Source organism: Accipiter gentilis, chromosome 7, assembly GCF_929443795.1.
Source record: "Accipiter gentilis chromosome 7, bAccGen1.1, whole genome shotgun sequence".
NCBI lineage: Eukaryota > Metazoa > Chordata > Aves > Accipitriformes > Accipitridae > Astur > Astur gentilis.
Genome location: NC_064886.1, coordinates 17,706,246 through 17,722,625, shown reverse-complemented (window position 1 = coordinate 17,722,625; position 16,380 = coordinate 17,706,246). Strand labels below are relative to the sequence as shown.

Genomic DNA, 16,380 nt, shown 5'->3' with positions numbered 1-16,380 from the left:
AGATGATCTTTCTGTACAACGCAGTGGGAAATGTTATAATTAAATCAACGCAACAAGGACGGGTACTTCTGAACTCAATCTGCATGCATACATTTGTGCATGTGTGGTTTCCTTGTTTTTTTTGTTTTTGTTTTTGTTTTTTTTTTTTAAACCAAAGCATTGCACGCTCTAGAGAAATAGTAGTCTTGTTAACTACTGATATTATTGAAATAAGCTGGTACCTGCATCCTTATAAAAAAACCTGTTCCCATTATTTCTGATTGACTTCAGTGTGTGACTTGCCTGCTGAGACTGTGGGGTAATCCTCTGGTTCTGGGAAAGAAGGCTCAGATGAGCATGGTGCACGCTGGGTGGAGGGGGAAAGCTTACTCTAAAATCCTCCCTGATTCTCCTGTGCCTCTCAGTTCTCTCTTCACACCAGAGACACCTCTTTGTGAGACCATCTCCTACCCTGCAGTTCTTCCATACTCCTGGGTTGGTTTGCTCTGTGGGTGGTGGCAGGGGGGGATGGAGGAGCATTGCATTACCCAAAGCCTCACCTCCACTGGTCTCTCTTGTTGCGTTCTGTCTGACCTGGAATAAGGTGACTGGTGGGATGCTGTACCCACCCTGTCCTCCCCGGCCAGCTCCTGCTACCTGGGGGCAGCATGCCACAGGCTTTCAAGACAAACTGCCAAATGGGCTGCAGCTGGCTGTGAGGCATGGCTTGAAAGCACAGAGTGTGGGATTGAGTGCGGGACAGGGACTTCTCAGGCTGAGCAGGAGACATTTGCACCTCTCCTCCTGACAGAGAGAAAAATGAAAGCGAGCTGGACCACAGATGCATTCAGCACCGTCCTGATGGGCATCTCTGATCTGTTAAAAAGAGAATTTTTCCCAATTACACTGTGTTTCCTGGGTCTGATCTGTTCTCTCCTTTTCACTTTTCAAATAAAAAGCTTGTTTTTCTCTTAGCATTTTGATAAAAAAATGCTTTAAGACTTGATTTTTTCCATTTCCCAGGGAGGGAAGCAGTCTCTGGACAGGTAGTCAGTCATTTGTAGCTGGACCTTGAATCCATATACTTGCGTGGGGGCACTCAGTGTGTCCTCTGGGTCTCTGCTGCCTACTGGAAGACTTCAGCACTGTAGGTGGAAGATAAATTTGGTGATATACTTACTTCTGTGCGCTGAGGAACTGGTCAAGTTTTCCATCCCTAGCAGTGAACATTTTTTCTGCAAACCATGACTTTTATTTTTCAACTTCTTTTGTACCTGGACAGCCTCATTCTCTTCCAGGTTTTTTCCCTGTGTTTAAGAAGGAGAAAGGTAGCATCACTGACACATCCCAGGTGAATGCCAGAGGCTAGGAAAATAATCTCAGTCTTTTTGACTTCATAACTAATCTGAAGTGATAGAGGCACAACAGTCATGAAGCCCTGTATTGCCATTCTGTTTTCAAAAGAACAAGGCTTTAAGGAAGGGTGATTTGGGATGTCTAATCAAAGTGATGTGAGCAGTGCAGGTGGGGAGGTCTGTGGGTTGGGAGGAAGCAATACAGGCGATTTTTGTCATCTAAGAGATGAAGTGAAAGAAGGCAGAGGGGAGCTTCAGGAGACTTTTTTTTACCCCCAAGTGGTTTTTGTGTTCCCTATGAAGTTAGCCTATTAAAACAAAGATACGTGATCAGTGGCATCTGTGCCTTTACAGAGAGAATTTCCGAGGAGTTGGTGCATTGATACGTCATGGCTGGATCCAGGAGCATGAGTGGAGGCTGCTGAGCCCTGGAACAGAGGAAGCCTTGGGATGAGAGCCAGGGGGCTGTTTGCTTCTGTGTCTGATCACAGTCTGTTTTCAAGGTGTTTCAAGCAAGGTAGAAGTGAACGTTGGGGATGTAGAAGTCCAAAGGATGGCTGTGGTGTTGGAGACAGAGTTACAGCAAGGGAAACGTTTTCTTGGCTTTCAGTGTGGATGTGATGGGAGTTTAATCTTTGTCTTCAAGCTCTGCTGATTGTCAATCATAACGGGAGGTGAAGAGGCTAAAACATTCTCCTGTAGTTCTGCAAAAAGTAATCTGGTGGGGGAAATAACTCTGCATCTCGACTAAGGCTGAACAGAATTAAGTTGCCGAGGCCCCTTGTTCTGCCCCCAGAAGGTCACAGTCTGCTGGCTCAAACTTGCCTCTTCTATGTGGAGCTCCCTTCTGAAAGTCAGGCAGAGATATATATAAAATATTGGTAGATTTAATCTTACTGTGCAAGTGAAGTTCAGGTTGAGCTGGTCCATCGCATTAGCTGCTGATCTCAATGGCTATTTCCTCCTGATAGGTTGACTTGTGATGGCTGGTGACGTTAAGAACTAACCAAAGAGCAGAGCAAACAATAAAGTGCCCAGACCTGGAAGGAAATAAAACATATAAAAATAAGCTTTTTATATGTTTATAAAACAAAAAAAAGTGATTGCTAAAACCAAAAGGGCTGTTTAGGCTGAACATCAGAGAAACTGTGACAGTAGTGAGATCTAAGATTTTCTGTACAAGAGTGAAGCACGTGTTGCTGGAAACACCTTAGAAACCCTGCGTGCAGTGGGGCCATCCAGCTTTGGCCATGCTCCTGGAAATAGAGGGTGGCTTACAAGGGCCATTTTTCCTCTTGGTGGTGCTTAGAGAGCTTGATCTGCAGATCCCAAAACCTAACTGATTTTCATGTAGCCCATTGATTGCTTTCTATCTTGTAATAGCAGTGGTAGTGGTGGTGTGGTCTGTGGTCTTCAGCCAGGGTCTTCATTAGGGTGGGAGGGCAGCTACCCTGCCTGCCAGCTTTTTGGCACAGTATGTTTCTGCTCCAGGCTTAGCAACAGAGGCTTGTGGATCCATAATCCCACTAACTATAATTCCCACTGCTGCTTTTGGCATGTTCTTCAACCCACCTCTGACTCAGTTTCCCAGTAATTAAAGGGGAGGACAATATTAATTGATTTTTTTTAATTTTTTTTTTTTTCAGAAGGGCTCCTGAGGATTAGTTTGTCAGTATTTATAGAAGCTTTTAAAAGCACCATTATGTCTGTGTGTTCCCATCAGTAATACATAGCAGTTTGGAGCTTTGACCAGTTGTGAGCTTTTAACCAATAATACTGGTTGAAAATCCTGAGTGACTATACAGTTTTAAAAGTCTTGGTGGCATGATGATGTTAGCTGACAAGTTTAAGTCTTGAGGAAAGTTTCTGTTGCCTGGTCAGGAGCATTGTGTGTTGATACTGAGGCAGTTCTTCCTTTCAGATATGTGATACATTGAAATATTTTCAATAGGCTATACCCACTTCATTTTTCTCATGCAGCAGAAGACAGATGGTATCTACAAAATGAAGCATCTTTATTCCCTCCCTTGCTTTCCTTCCCATCCCATTATCTCAGAAGCTTGTATCTGTGATGCTGTTTTGCTGATATATAGAAACCAGGTACAGAAACCAGGTTTCCAAGGAAAGGAGAGGTTTTAGTCTTAGCAATGCTGATGTGGGATGTGCTTCCATCATGTAACAATTGTGGTGGGCTATGTAGTGTTCATCAAGGAACCACTTGAAACTCTCCTGGATAAAAAAAAAATCAGTGTTTTTTGTTGCTGATGTTACCTTTTTTCTTTATTTTTTTTCTTCTGGGAACGTACTTCACTTTGAAGGCTGGATCCAAGTGTTACAACTTAGAATCATAGAATCATTTAGGTTGGAAAAGACCTTCAAGATCATTGAGTCCAACCATCAACCATGCCCACTAAACCATGTCCTGAAGTACCCTGTCCACTCGCTTTTTGAATATCTCCAGGGATGGTGACTCAAACACTTCCCTGGGCAGCACATTCCAATGTTTGACAACCCTCTCAGTAAAAAATTTTTTCCTAATATCTAACCTAACTGCTTGGGAGTTGCAATTGTGGTCTGTGTGTGGCTCCTCCTTGGTGGAGCAGGCAGTCACAGAGCAAAGTCCTCCATCCAGGATTAGGAAATCCCTTCCCAAGTTAAAAGCGGTCACAGAAGACTGGCTAATTTTTCAGTGGATGGTTGGTTAGCAGGAATTGAAGAGTTAAAGTGCATGAAGTGACCAGTTTGCCGTCGTGACACTTGCCATATGAAGGTCCTTTATTGCAGCTTGTGGCTGCAGTGGCGTTGTGGTTTTGATGCCACTGCAGTATCCTTGCTACAGTGTCTTGAGGTTTTGGGGAAGGGAATGCATCGATTCCTGCAGTTTGTAGCACTGCTGACAGGGGCATTATGGCTTTGCAGGGTTGCGGAAGGTCATGGTCCGTGCCCATCGGCAGGCTTGGTGCTGGCAGGACGAATGGTATGGGCTCACCATTGAGGATATCCGGCAGCTGGAGAAGGAGGCACAGCTGATGCTGGCTCAGAAGATGGCCCAGTTCTGTGGTGAAAATGATACTGAGCAGCATGGTGTCAAAGACACTCCTGCTGAGAAGGATATTGAAGCCAACACAGTTTCACCTGTTGACACAGAGGATGCCACTGGTAACAGTGAAACAGCCTCTGGGAGATCACTCACCAAGCAGTGGTCCACCTCTTCCAAATCCTCACGATCTTCAAAGAGAGGAGGTAAGATGCTGCTGGTGACTTTGTCTTCTGAACTGCATGGAGGTTTGGCTTTAGGGAGGTAGGACCGTGTCTCCTTGTGGCTGGCACCTTTGGGACAATGCATATTTCTCCTGTGAGTCCTTTTAACTCAGAGACATTCTCTCCTGGTGTTGCAGGCTCAGTCTTCTCAGGTGACCTGTTACAGGTTTGGGAATGTTTGTAGTCACCCCATAACTGACTTGGTGGCACATGGCACAATTCTTGCCAGTCTCAAAACCGGAGAAGCTATGGAAAAACAGTAGAAGAAGCAGGCAGCAACTGGCTAGCAGCATTGGGTCTCAGAAGAAGACGAACAGCAGTGCAGAGACAGTTAGTCCCTGTTACCCAAGAGCCATTGGTGGCTTTTGTAAGGCCTGGTCTTTCAGCTGTGTTCCCTTTCTGGATGTCTGCTTAGTCTGCTGTGTCACCGAACTGGCCAGGCTGTGGGTGCTGTTAACTGCCTCTCGTTTTGCAGGAGGCAGCTACAGCAGGCACCCTGTGCTCCTTGGCCGGGCTTATACGCTGCTACATGCAATTCATTTCAAAAGCGGGTGTTTGGCTCCCTGGGTACTGCAGTGTCGCTCACACAGCAAAGCACCCACGTTAGCTCCTGGGGAGATTAAGGCAGGTATGCCCAAAAAAGTGGGTGAGGGCTGCTGCCTTCCACTGGTGGTGACGTGCGGTAGCTGTTCAGAGACCAAACCTCACAGCCTGGGATTAGGGTTTATATTCCCTTTTGAATACGATTCAGGAAGCTTTCAGCATTTTGCTGTCAAAAGCCCCCTGTAGACACCCTGTAAGGACTCGGCATTGAGTCCTGAATTTTGTCACTCGCCTCTCCCTAGGCAGTCGCATTTTTTTTGCCGTGTTAAACTCTTCCCTTTCTTGGACCATTCTGTACAAAGGGGTGAATCCCCAGCGAGTTACAGACAGAAGGCTTGAGCCCTGAGCAATTCCCTCTCCTTTTAGCCAAGCGCAGCTGATAGCAGGGTAATAGCTCTCCAGCAAGAGGGCAAAAAAATCTTGATTTTTTATATTATTTTTTTTTTGAAAACCCCAAGGGGCAGCATTTCTTTCACTGGCGGTAGAAGGGGACACCTAGGTAAGTGAAGCTTCTCCATCTCTTATATGCCCTAAATATTGTGAGTTGAGTCTCCATTTTTATTTAGCACTCCATCACTGATTTCATCATGGGGTGAACGAGAGATAAGCAGTAGTTTTACCTTGCGATGACTCACTGGAGTGAGCCCCAGGGAAGAACCTACCAGATGCTTCATAAATCACTGTATAAAGCTAAAAATGCTGTCTACTTCGCTTGCACCAGGATTTTATACTGATGTGCCCGTCTCATTATGCTCTTTGTTATGAACCCCCTCTTCCACTGCTGACATGTTCATTGGAAGCTGTAGTTTTCAGACCTCTTAGGATTTCACGTGAAGGTTTTCACTGGTAGCAAAGCATGAATTTCTTTCAAACTGCAGAATGTCTTAGCTTTTACAAGAAAAAGTAATGAAAGAAATGAATTGTGATGTGCTGGGAAGTACGTCATGCAGATATTTTAATCCTTCTTCATGCTGGCAGCATTTTAACACATGGAAGCAAGGAGGGCTGTCTCCACTTACCGCGACCTCCAGCTGAAAAAAGCAACGCCTTTTCTCCAAAAGATCTTGGTCCTTTCTATACCATCTGAGTGAGACCTCTGGTGATAGCGGGACCCTTGTCACCATCCCATATGTTATTATATGCTCTATTTTTAGCAACTATTATGCGAGTGCCTTGACGTCACTCCAGCGTGAATTAGCTCTGCTCTGCCAACCTCCTTGCTTGCTGCTCCCTAAGAGGTGGGTGGTGGGGGAGCTGGGGGCTGCTGAGCCAATGCTGAGCTGCAATTAGATGACTCTGCGAAGGGTCTCCATCCCCTTTCCATGTGACAACCGGGTAGCAAAATTAGAAGAATTTTACTTAAATATTTAACACTGTTAAAACAATAGCATGAAACAGCTTGTGCAGCTGTCACAGTAACCAGAGCCTTTCAGCGTCTTTGTATATGCTAAATGAGAATTTGTCAGTCTCCTCAGGTTCTTGCTGTGTTAGGTTAGGTGCCTGCTGCAAGTGCTTTGTGCGTGCTGTGTGACATGCAAGAGCCATTTGAAAGAGGGGAGAAAACCCTCTCTTGTCATTCTCTGGACAGTGCTCCCTTCAGCAGACGGCTATTCTGTAACAAGTTCAGCCAAGAAGAGTTCAGGCTGGATCATTGCTAAATTATATCCAAAAAAAAAAAAAGAAAAGCACCGTAACATGTTTATATTTAGCGCAGGGAACTCTGGAGGGGAAAATGAAACGGAGCAGGTATGTGTGAGAACAGGAGGGGAAACAGGCACCAAAAGGACCGTTGTGGTTTTCTCCTCGCTCCATTAGGACAGCCGCTCTGACAGCTCCCTATGAAGTAGTTGGATAGCATGTTGTTTAAATCATTCAAGTTTAAAGTTTAAATAGATCTCTAATCCAATTTGTGTGGAAGCAATTTCCTTCCAGAAAACAGATTATTTCTATCCAGGCTGCTCTGCTTAGCTACCCACCCAAAAGTTAGCGAAGCAGAGGCATGGTTTGTGTGCTGATTAGAGACATGAAGAAAGCTTCCAATCAGCCTGCTTCCTTCCTAATTGCAAACTTTAAAATGCAGCTGATTTTGCACGTCCTACTAACAATTATAAATAGCTGCCATTCAGAATAGCATAAGAGTGATACAAACAGCTTGCTTTAATGTAACATCTTGCTGGCAGGTTCTAACAACAGTAAACAAACAGGATCTGTAAAGCGGTACACTGACATCACACCAGCATCATCGAGGTTTTGTGTTTTTTAATATTGCAGCAGTGAATTTTCATAGAGAACACACGACTCTTCCTCCAGCAAAGATCATGTTGGGAACTCTCCGTCTTGTCGATGTAGCGTATCGCATAAGGCTTTTTTGTTTTTTCCAGCAAGTCCCTCACGCCATAGTATCTCCGAGTGGAGGATGCAGAGCATTGCCAGAGATTCAGATGACAGCTCAGATGATGAATTCTTTGATGCACATGGTATGTGGAGCCTAAATCACCATTGTTTGTTTCCTGAAATGGTGGGGTAAGATAACGGAAGGCATGAGGGTGGGGGGTGAGTAGGGAAGGAAGCGAGACTTTTTTGCTTTGTTTGAAGTCTTTTCTTTTCTAATCAAGATACATGCAGCATCAGTGCAGCTTCTTCAAGCATCCCCAGCATCACCCAGCAGAGTCTTATATTTAACGCAGCAATGTTTCAGATTCATTGTGATCTATTTGAAGGGATCTTGAAAAGTGTTAACCTTTGAAGCTGTATTTTATTTGGTGCAAATAAGTGTGGGTAAAATTCAGCAATACTAACTTGACTGTGGGTGTGTCCTAATGATTCTGATTCAGTATGACTGATTATTTTTCTAATTTATTTTTTAATCAGTAGGAGGTATAATTAATTGTCCTGTGCGGGCCTGAAGAGACCCAAGTTTGCCTTTATTAACTCCTTATTTTCCCATCCCAAGAAATAGTGAGTGCAACAAGGTACTTAAGGTGCCAAAATTAATCAGTGTTGATTCCAGAATTCTCAAAGTAATTTTGACTATCCGTATTAGGAGAAAGCTGTGTGATTTTTTTTTTTTTTTTTTGTCTGTGCAAGTGTGTGTGAAGAAGCTTTGTTCCACTGTACTCATTTTATATATTGTACCTAATGCCTATTTAAGCCTGAAGGGCTCCGTCTCTAGTGACAACAGATGGACTCTTCTCTCAGCTTGTAATGCTAAATGTGTGCTGATGAAGTTGGTGACCCTTCTGTGACATGCAGTTGTTGGAAGATGACGCCCCAGTTTTGTAAAGCAGAATTTCACTGATGGTTCAGCTAGATTTCACTGACGTTCAGCTAAAATTCAGTCTCAAGAAATTGATAGTATCGTGTTCCAGAAGAGTTCTCGCATCAAGTATTTAGGCATGCATCTCAAATTCTGGGGTAGAAAGTGGCATGCTATTGTGGAGTAGTGACTTGCACAATAGGAGTTTAAACGGCCAGGATGCCTGCAAGACAGGGGATGAATGCGTCTCTTGCCTGGAAGGAGAAGGGCCAGCTTAGTTTTAAGTGTCTCTATTAACTTACATAGCATCTACAAAAACTATGTAAGGGATTTATTGTAGCAATATGCATACAAGAAAAGAGGAGTGACTCATCGAAACGGTACCACTGCTATCTACTGTCTTTTTTGCCTTTTTAATTACTCAGTAATAAAACTGAGATAGAGATGCCTCTGCCTGGGATCCAGGCCCCCAGGGAATCCCTGTCGTGCTCCTAACAGGCTTGGGAAGGAGAATTAACAAAAACGAGCCTTGTGCCATGGTTGGTATCAGCACCTCTGTTGCAATACTTCTAGGAGCTCGCTAACAGAAAAAGCAGCTCCTCCTCTGCTAGCACACCGCGTGTCTCCTTTTACGTACAGACTGTCCTCTGCAATCCGCACAGTTGGGTTTGAAAAGTCTGCCTAGTCAGATGGGATTTTGGCTTACAAGTTGAAGCCTTTATGTGTGTGCTGCTCAGCACAGCCCTCTCTTTGGGAGGGACCTCTTGTTGCCCCTTGGCCCGCAGATGACACGTCCCAGCTCCGGGTCTGTGAGCGGGGATGAAGCACCGCTTGCAGCTCATCCTGTTGGGGAGGCTTGCAGGGTCGGTACCATGGGAACTGGCACAGATCAGGATGTGAGTCAACACCAAGCAGAGTTCCTCAGAAGTGCTTCCCATATATACACACACACACAGTTTCCTCACAGTGCAGTGGGCGTAACCTGAGCCCAAGAAGATTTCTTGTCGCCAGCTTCCCACTCATCCTCATTCACTGGCATGCTCTGGTAAAGATAGTGACAAATACAGTAATATCTAATATCTATCCTGTAATAAATGCTAATAACGGGAGTAATATCCCATTCAGTGATCATTTGAGCAGCAATAAGGGCTGTAATTAAACCTCTTAAGGGAATAAGTTTAATATTTAGATTAAGTTGCTGGAGGAGCTTTGAGTGCAATCTTCCTCTTAATTCTCTGCCAGCATGTGTGTTGTTGTGTGCTTGTGCTTTCCACTTGCTCTGAACAGGTAGCTCCGCACTCTCTTGTGCGGGGAAATGGGGATTTACTCACATTTTTTCCATAGCTGAAAAAGGAAATGGCGTGCTGATGCAGAGTTTCCAGGTTGCTCTCTTTTTATGGTCAAAGTGTAAATAGAAACTCCTAAAAATAATTGGTGTTTGCTTGGCTCTGCACTTAGTCCCCTTCGTATTTTTTTTTTTAAGCTGTTGCTCAGATTTGCTGGAAAGATGAATACATTTCATATCTTTTTGTTCCCCATCGTAGGATTCTTCCAACTAATTATTTTCTTTAGTAACTGTACAACAACAAGAGAGGAGGAATCCTAGTCTTGGACTCTGAAGATTACAGCTTTTAGATCCTCAAGACATCTCTAATTACTGCTGTTATTATTATGTTTATAACTCTTTATTAAATTTACAAGCCCAAAATTTTCAGGAAAGAAAGACTAAGCGCAGAACAATAAATAAATTAGAAAGCACTTAACCTCTGTAACAGTAAAAGATACATCCTCAATATAAAAAAAAAAAAGAAAGAAAAGAGAAAGAAAGAGGAAAAAAAGGAGCCAGCAACCCATACCAAAAGCATCTTTGTAAGACTTACATTGCCATTGTTTGGTTTTCCATGGGTTCAAGCTGGAGCTTTGGGGCTCTGTTTCCTTCCCAAGAACCTGCCAGGATTAAGCACGAAGCGTGGAGGACGCTGCGTGGTGCCCTGCCCAGCTCATGCTGGGTCCATGCTCTCACCCATAAAGGAGCCATCAGGCTGCTGCTGTCTCAGAGGACCTCTGGTTTGACAGAAACATTTTTGTGAGCCCTTTCTCAGCTCCAGACCGGCCACCCTGTGTTCATGCTTGGGCTGAGAGCGAGCTCAGCCTCTCGTGGGGGAAGTCCACATATGTTGGATAACCTAGCCCAGGCCAGCAGGCATGGGGTTGGGTTGTAGGGTGTCTGGTGGGGGCACTGGGATGAACTCTTCCAGTGCTACGGCTGCTAATGGCTTGTTTAGTGAAGCCTCCGCAGGGCTCAGCTGCTTGTTTCCAGGTGGATGTACCAGCAGAGGCCTGTGGACAGGCAAGGTGGACTCCTGCCTATGTCAGGCTTTCACTGCGGTGAATTAGGGCTCTGCAGCTCAGCACCATGTGGTGTGGGCACAAAGCACAAGCCTGCCTTCCAGGGTCCCCTGCCACACAGCCCTCCTTTCTCCCCTAACCTGGCATAACTCCTCTGATGTCTGCTGTAGAGCAAGGCTATTAATCTTTCTTACGTTTGGATACTACTGTGGGGTGTTTTATAGGGTCTGTCCTTTATATGTCTCTTCCTTTTAATTACACTTCTACAAGCACAATATTTTGGGGACTCTTAATCAACTGTAGTTGAACTGAGCCAGGGGATTCAGAAGGTCCTGAGGCAGGAGGGAAATGGCAGACACATGTAATCAGTGTGATCAAACAAGTCTCGTCTCCTAAGGAAATCGGGCTAAAGATAGCCTAGCAAGTTCATGTTTCCTTTATTACTCATGCCTTTTTTAGGTAGTTGGTCCTATTAACAATAGTGATCCTTGTCACTGCTTCCCCCAAAGACATCCCACAGCTTTCAAACAGGTCCCAGCAGCAGATGTTGCTTTGTCCTCTCCTGTACTGGAGCATTCTGGCTGCTTTAGCATCATCAGAAAGTATGGCAAGAAAAACGTCAGACTTTGTACCTGAAATGGTAGCATTAAAAATCCATGTTATTTTTCCATGCTTTAGGAGTTTTGTTTGTTAAAAACATGGGACTAAAACATTTTGTCTACTTTTCAAAAGGTGCTTTGGTTTCTATATAACAAAAGCTGGTAAAGTATCATGGTTTATTATGACTTAAGCCATCCAAATGTTTATAAGATTATGTAGTTATGGAGCCTGACTTTTATTTAAAATTCTGTTCTGTGCTCTTGCCTGTATACATATTTGTGTGTGCATGACTCTCAAAAAATCTGTTTTTTTTTTTAAAGAGGACTTGTCTGACAATGAGGAAATGTTCCCGAAAGAAATAACCAAATGGAGTTCCAATGATCTGATGGATAAAATTGAAACACCCGAATGCGATGATGTCCAGGGTAATTTTTTTTTTTTTTTTAAGTAAAACCAGCATGTGATATTTTACAGTATTTCCAGGCAATTGTTACAGCCACATTCTGAAAAAGGTAAAACTTGTTATCCTCATCTCACAAAAGGAGAAGCTGAGACAGAGCATAAGAATTACTGCCCAGTGCTGCTGAAAAAGAATTGCCCAGTGGGAGTTGGGATAGCTCTTGATTCTCTTTTATTTTTCGTGTTGCTTAGGCTCCTTTGTGCGACAGCCAGGATTCTCTCACATAATGATTAAATATTCCAGCTCTGTCTCAAATGACTTGAATTTCTCCTGACTCTTCTTTCCTCTTGCTCCATGCTTTGTTCTTGTCTGTACCTGCCTTGGTTTTATTTTCTGCTCTTCGTTATGAAATTCTGAAAGGAAGCTAGCTCCTCGGCCAGATCGATTCAAGTAGCAGCACAGTGGAAGATGACACTTAGGCTTTCTGGTACAAAGTCAGTCACTGTAGGCACAGACATATGAACACATCAGATCTCTGCTCTCCCAGCATAGTTCAAGCAATTCCTTTTATTTTCCCACAAACCAATCATTTCTGACAATTGTGCAGGGACTTCCCATTGTTGCTGTCCTTAATAAAGCAATGATACTGGATCTCTGTAATGAGAAAAGAGCTCACTAATGTCCTCAGCGCTTACCGAGGTTATGAGAAATTGCTGGAAAGTAAAGTGACCCAGCGTTGCCCAGGCTTCTCAGGTGGAAGGAGGCGGGAGGGAAGGAGAAGGCGATTTGATGAAATAATTAAGGAGATGTGAGGCAGAAGAGGCTGAGAGGCATTGGCACAAACAGTGTCTTTATGGAAGAGTGTCTTTGCCAAATAACATCTTGCAGCACTGATGTTTTAAACCTCTGTGCTTCCAGGTGACTTGTACCACGAGACATCAGCAGAGTACCATGTTGGCTCCAGCGTGGAGAGGCTCAGCATCATTGAAGTAAGTGATTCGGTTTCTTGTAATGAGATCCTTTGTTGCTGGAATATGTCTGTGTGGGATAAATGGGGTAAATTGCTCCCTTTGCTTTGAGCGATGTCTTGTCTTTGTGTGTCGTTCTGAGGCGCACCAGCATGCTGTGTATTTCATGGCTAGGTTTAAGGGTTTATTTCACCTGTCTTTTGAACATCATATAGAAAATGCTCTGTAGTTTGCAGGCAGCGTCAGGTATCCAGCTGGAAAAAAAAAATTACTAATCCTATGGGAATAACTGCAGCCTGAGGCACTGCTGGGTAGAGCTATCCTAATGCTGAGTGAGCTAGCGTGGTCACGGGAGCAGAGAGCTGCGTTACCACAGCACTAAGGTGCAGGCTGCCGTGGTCCAAGTGACATAGCTCAGCTGTAGCCCACTCTTTGGAGCTGCTCAAGGTCTTGTTTGGAAACTAGTCACAGCATAGCCTGTATCAGCACTCTGGGTAAAATAATAAGTAAATAGTAACACACACACACCCCCCAGCTTTCTAGACTTGCATGTACAGGCTTTTGCAACTCAGTGTCCTAGTGAGACAGTGCATCTTGGAGTGGCTGTGCTCATGCTACCCTTAAAGCATCTGCCTGTCTGTGCTGCAGAGATGGTGTACCTGCTTGCAGAGTGCATAAGTTATGTCATGGTCTGTGAAAGACCATGAGCGTGGTTTTGGTATTACTCCGTGTGCCAGGCTGTAACTTCATGGTGGTTTGGCTTTTTCATAATAGACTGAGAGCTCAGGGGCCATGGGGAGAGTGGGTGGCTGGGGGCGGGAATGGCTCTAGTCACCTCAAGACAACCAAGTCACAGCCCTAAGATTTCTTTTAGAGCACAGGATGGTGTGGAGAACTTGTCTTTTCCAGAGGGCTGTACAAACTCAACCCTGTCCTGTTTCTGCATTCATTTTAGAAAAAGAACAGACTTCAAAGTGAGGTGAAAAAGACAGTTATTTGTAGTTGTTCACGGTCTACTAAAATAGTATGAAACTCCTAGCCACCACTGCGTTGATTTTCAGGTTAACAGCTGCTGTCACCAAAAGGTAGTTCAGGAATCAGGTGCCTTAAGAGACTCCAGATCTTACAAGAAAGTTGTAAATAGCCACCTCCACCCCTAAACTAATCAGCAGTTGCTTGTGTGTTCCCCACTTCCTTCAAGAGCAGAGGTTAATGAACTAAAAGGGAAAGGTGCCTCCAAAAGACTGCTGATAAACTTCTGGATGGCCAGAGCTTGATGACTCATGTTGTTCTCCAAATGAGCACTTAAAACATTTGTCTGAAAGTAAAAGCGTGCTGAGATGCTGAGAGGGCTCCTCCCATGCCTCCAGCCAGGCAAAAGTTCACTTTGCAGGCGCTGTAAACTGGAATCAGAGAAGGTTTAAAGAGCAGGCATTAATACGGTGTAATGGTACTAAATAATTAAAGGCCATTCTTATGCAGGAGGTCTGGAAAATCTTTATTACAGACTTGGATGTGAATTTTAATACTTCTGGTGGGCTATGTATTAAGACATGCTTTAACATTATCTGGTAAAAATGTAAGCTAGTTGATAGGTTGCTAATGTGTGCCTGGGCATGCTTTCCTCCCACCAGCAGGTTTGTCAGGGACTGAATCACTGTCAAAGGACAACAGGTAACTAAAGATGCTAAAACTAGAAGAATTTGCCAAATGGAAAGTACTGCTGCCCTCCACCCCTTCCACACCCGCTCCCAGTAGCTATTTCTCTGCCTCAACAGGGACTTGCCCAGGATGTTCTCAAATGTTGTCTCCACTAGCACAAAGGACAAGGCACAGGAGGAAAGAGCAGTACCTGCTTTCACATATCTCAGAGGTGTTGGGGTGGGGGATTTGAGTCCATATGGGAGCTGTAAACACTGAAAGCCCTGGTAGCAAATAGATATTAAAAATAGTTACTGCTCTGTTGTGTTATGATATATGACCAGTACAAATGGATGCTCTTGTACCTGCTCCTGGGGCATCAGGACTGGGCTTACAGCTGTTCTGGCAGGGCACTTAATGATAACCCACTCTGGAGGTCGGATACAATTCCCTCCTTCCCCCAAACTACAGCCTGTCTTCTTAGGCAAGGAATTGATTCAACATAATAAACAAACAACATGGACAGCCAAAATAAAAACCTTTAGTGTGTACATGCAGCAATCTCCCAGCCACATGTTGGCCAGTCCTTGGGTCACTGAGGTCTTGAAGTTTTTTCTTTTCAGTTCCTCTTTTGCAACAGTATAAGCAAATCTGAAGTCTTATATTTGTAACTTCTGTCATAGGCAAACAGATGCAATGACTGATCTCTTCCTACAACTTCTTTCCCCAGTAACTTGCCCCTCGCTGACCTGTTTGAACTCATTTGTTAATTTTGCTGAATGTGTTTTACTGTCAACTGCTGCTGCTGAGCTCAGCACCCCAACAGAAAGCAACACCCATCTTTTATTTATTTTTCCACCCAAACGCACACAAGTAATGTCTTTACTGCTGCCATGTTTTACCTGTTTACAATTTTATGCAAATTTTTTTTATTTCCAGCATTTCTTCTGGTCAGGACAGTCAGTTATGCTGAGGCTGTTTGTGTGTGTTTGTGTATGCATGTGTTGTGTAGGATAAGAGACCTGGAAGGAGTAGTCAGGTTCTCAGCTGTTGTATCCAGGTGTATCTAATGCCCATTTCCATAAATAAAGCACATTCCTTCTTGAAGACAGTTTAGTTTCTTACCTGCAAGCCTGCAGATGTTATAAAACCTCATATCTCCTGTGTTTAGAAACCTGATTTCCAGTCTACACTTATTCAGGATCAGTCTAGACTCTTGTGCTTGCGCCTGCACTCTCCTTTGACTTAAGTGCCTCTCTTCCCTCCCTAGCTTTCTTTACTCATCTCCACTGTGTTTGAGAGTAGGCATTTCATTCTCGGCGAGCTTTGTGAAGCAAATCAACCTGAACTCTTTCAGTCTCTGTTCAGAAAGTCTCCATGCTTCTTGTCCTTCTGTGGTCCTTCTCACACTGCAATTATCTTTGTGTTGATGGCCCAAACTGAACTCGGCCTTCTTGATAGGGGCTGGCCAAGGCCTTGTATCACGGCTAATCCTGTTTCTGCTGGAAATACCTTGCTTCATGGATTGTTGTTTGCCTCATCCCTGACTGGACTTGATGTGGATAGTGCATTTATTGTATGTACCATGTGTGAACCTGGGGAGGAAAGGGTGATAAAATTTGCATAAAAGGCACTTGGACCAAATAAAACCTCTTTGTAAAATAAGCCTTTCTACTGTGCTCTCTTTCATTCCCACCTAGGATGAATCAGTGCAGCCATTAATGCAGCCAAGTAAAATCCATGTCCTCCTCTTGGTACTCCATGGAGGGAACATCCTGGACTCAGGAAGTGGTGACCAGAGCTCCAAGCAAGGGGATGTCAACACCATCACGACAGTGTTTGACACAGTGATGAGGGTACATTACCCAGCTGCTCTTGGACACATTGCCATCAGGCTAGTCCCTTGCCCAGCCATCTGCTCCGAAGCTTTTTCGCTGGTGTCCAGGTAAGTTGATGCTACTCTGTCAT

At 44.2% G+C, this 16,380-nt stretch overlaps 1 protein-coding gene across 7 annotated transcripts in view; it reads left to right on the top strand.

The window, feature by feature from the left end:
* PITPNM2 (phosphatidylinositol transfer protein membrane associated 2) overlaps positions 1-16,380 on the top strand; it is a 143,230-nt gene that overhangs the window by 95,070 nt on the left and 31,780 nt on the right. For all 7 annotated transcript variants that reach the window (XM_049805864.1, XM_049805863.1, XM_049805861.1 and 4 more), the window contains exons 7-11: positions 4,254-4,577; positions 7,580-7,675; positions 11,724-11,828; positions 12,722-12,792; positions 16,113-16,357. In XM_049805864.1, the coding sequence (XP_049661821.1) occupies positions 4,254-4,577; positions 7,580-7,675; positions 11,724-11,828; positions 12,722-12,792; positions 16,113-16,357 (841 nt within the window). The remainder of the gene's footprint in view (positions 1-4,253; positions 4,578-7,579; positions 7,676-11,723; positions 11,829-12,721; positions 12,793-16,112; positions 16,358-16,380) is intronic.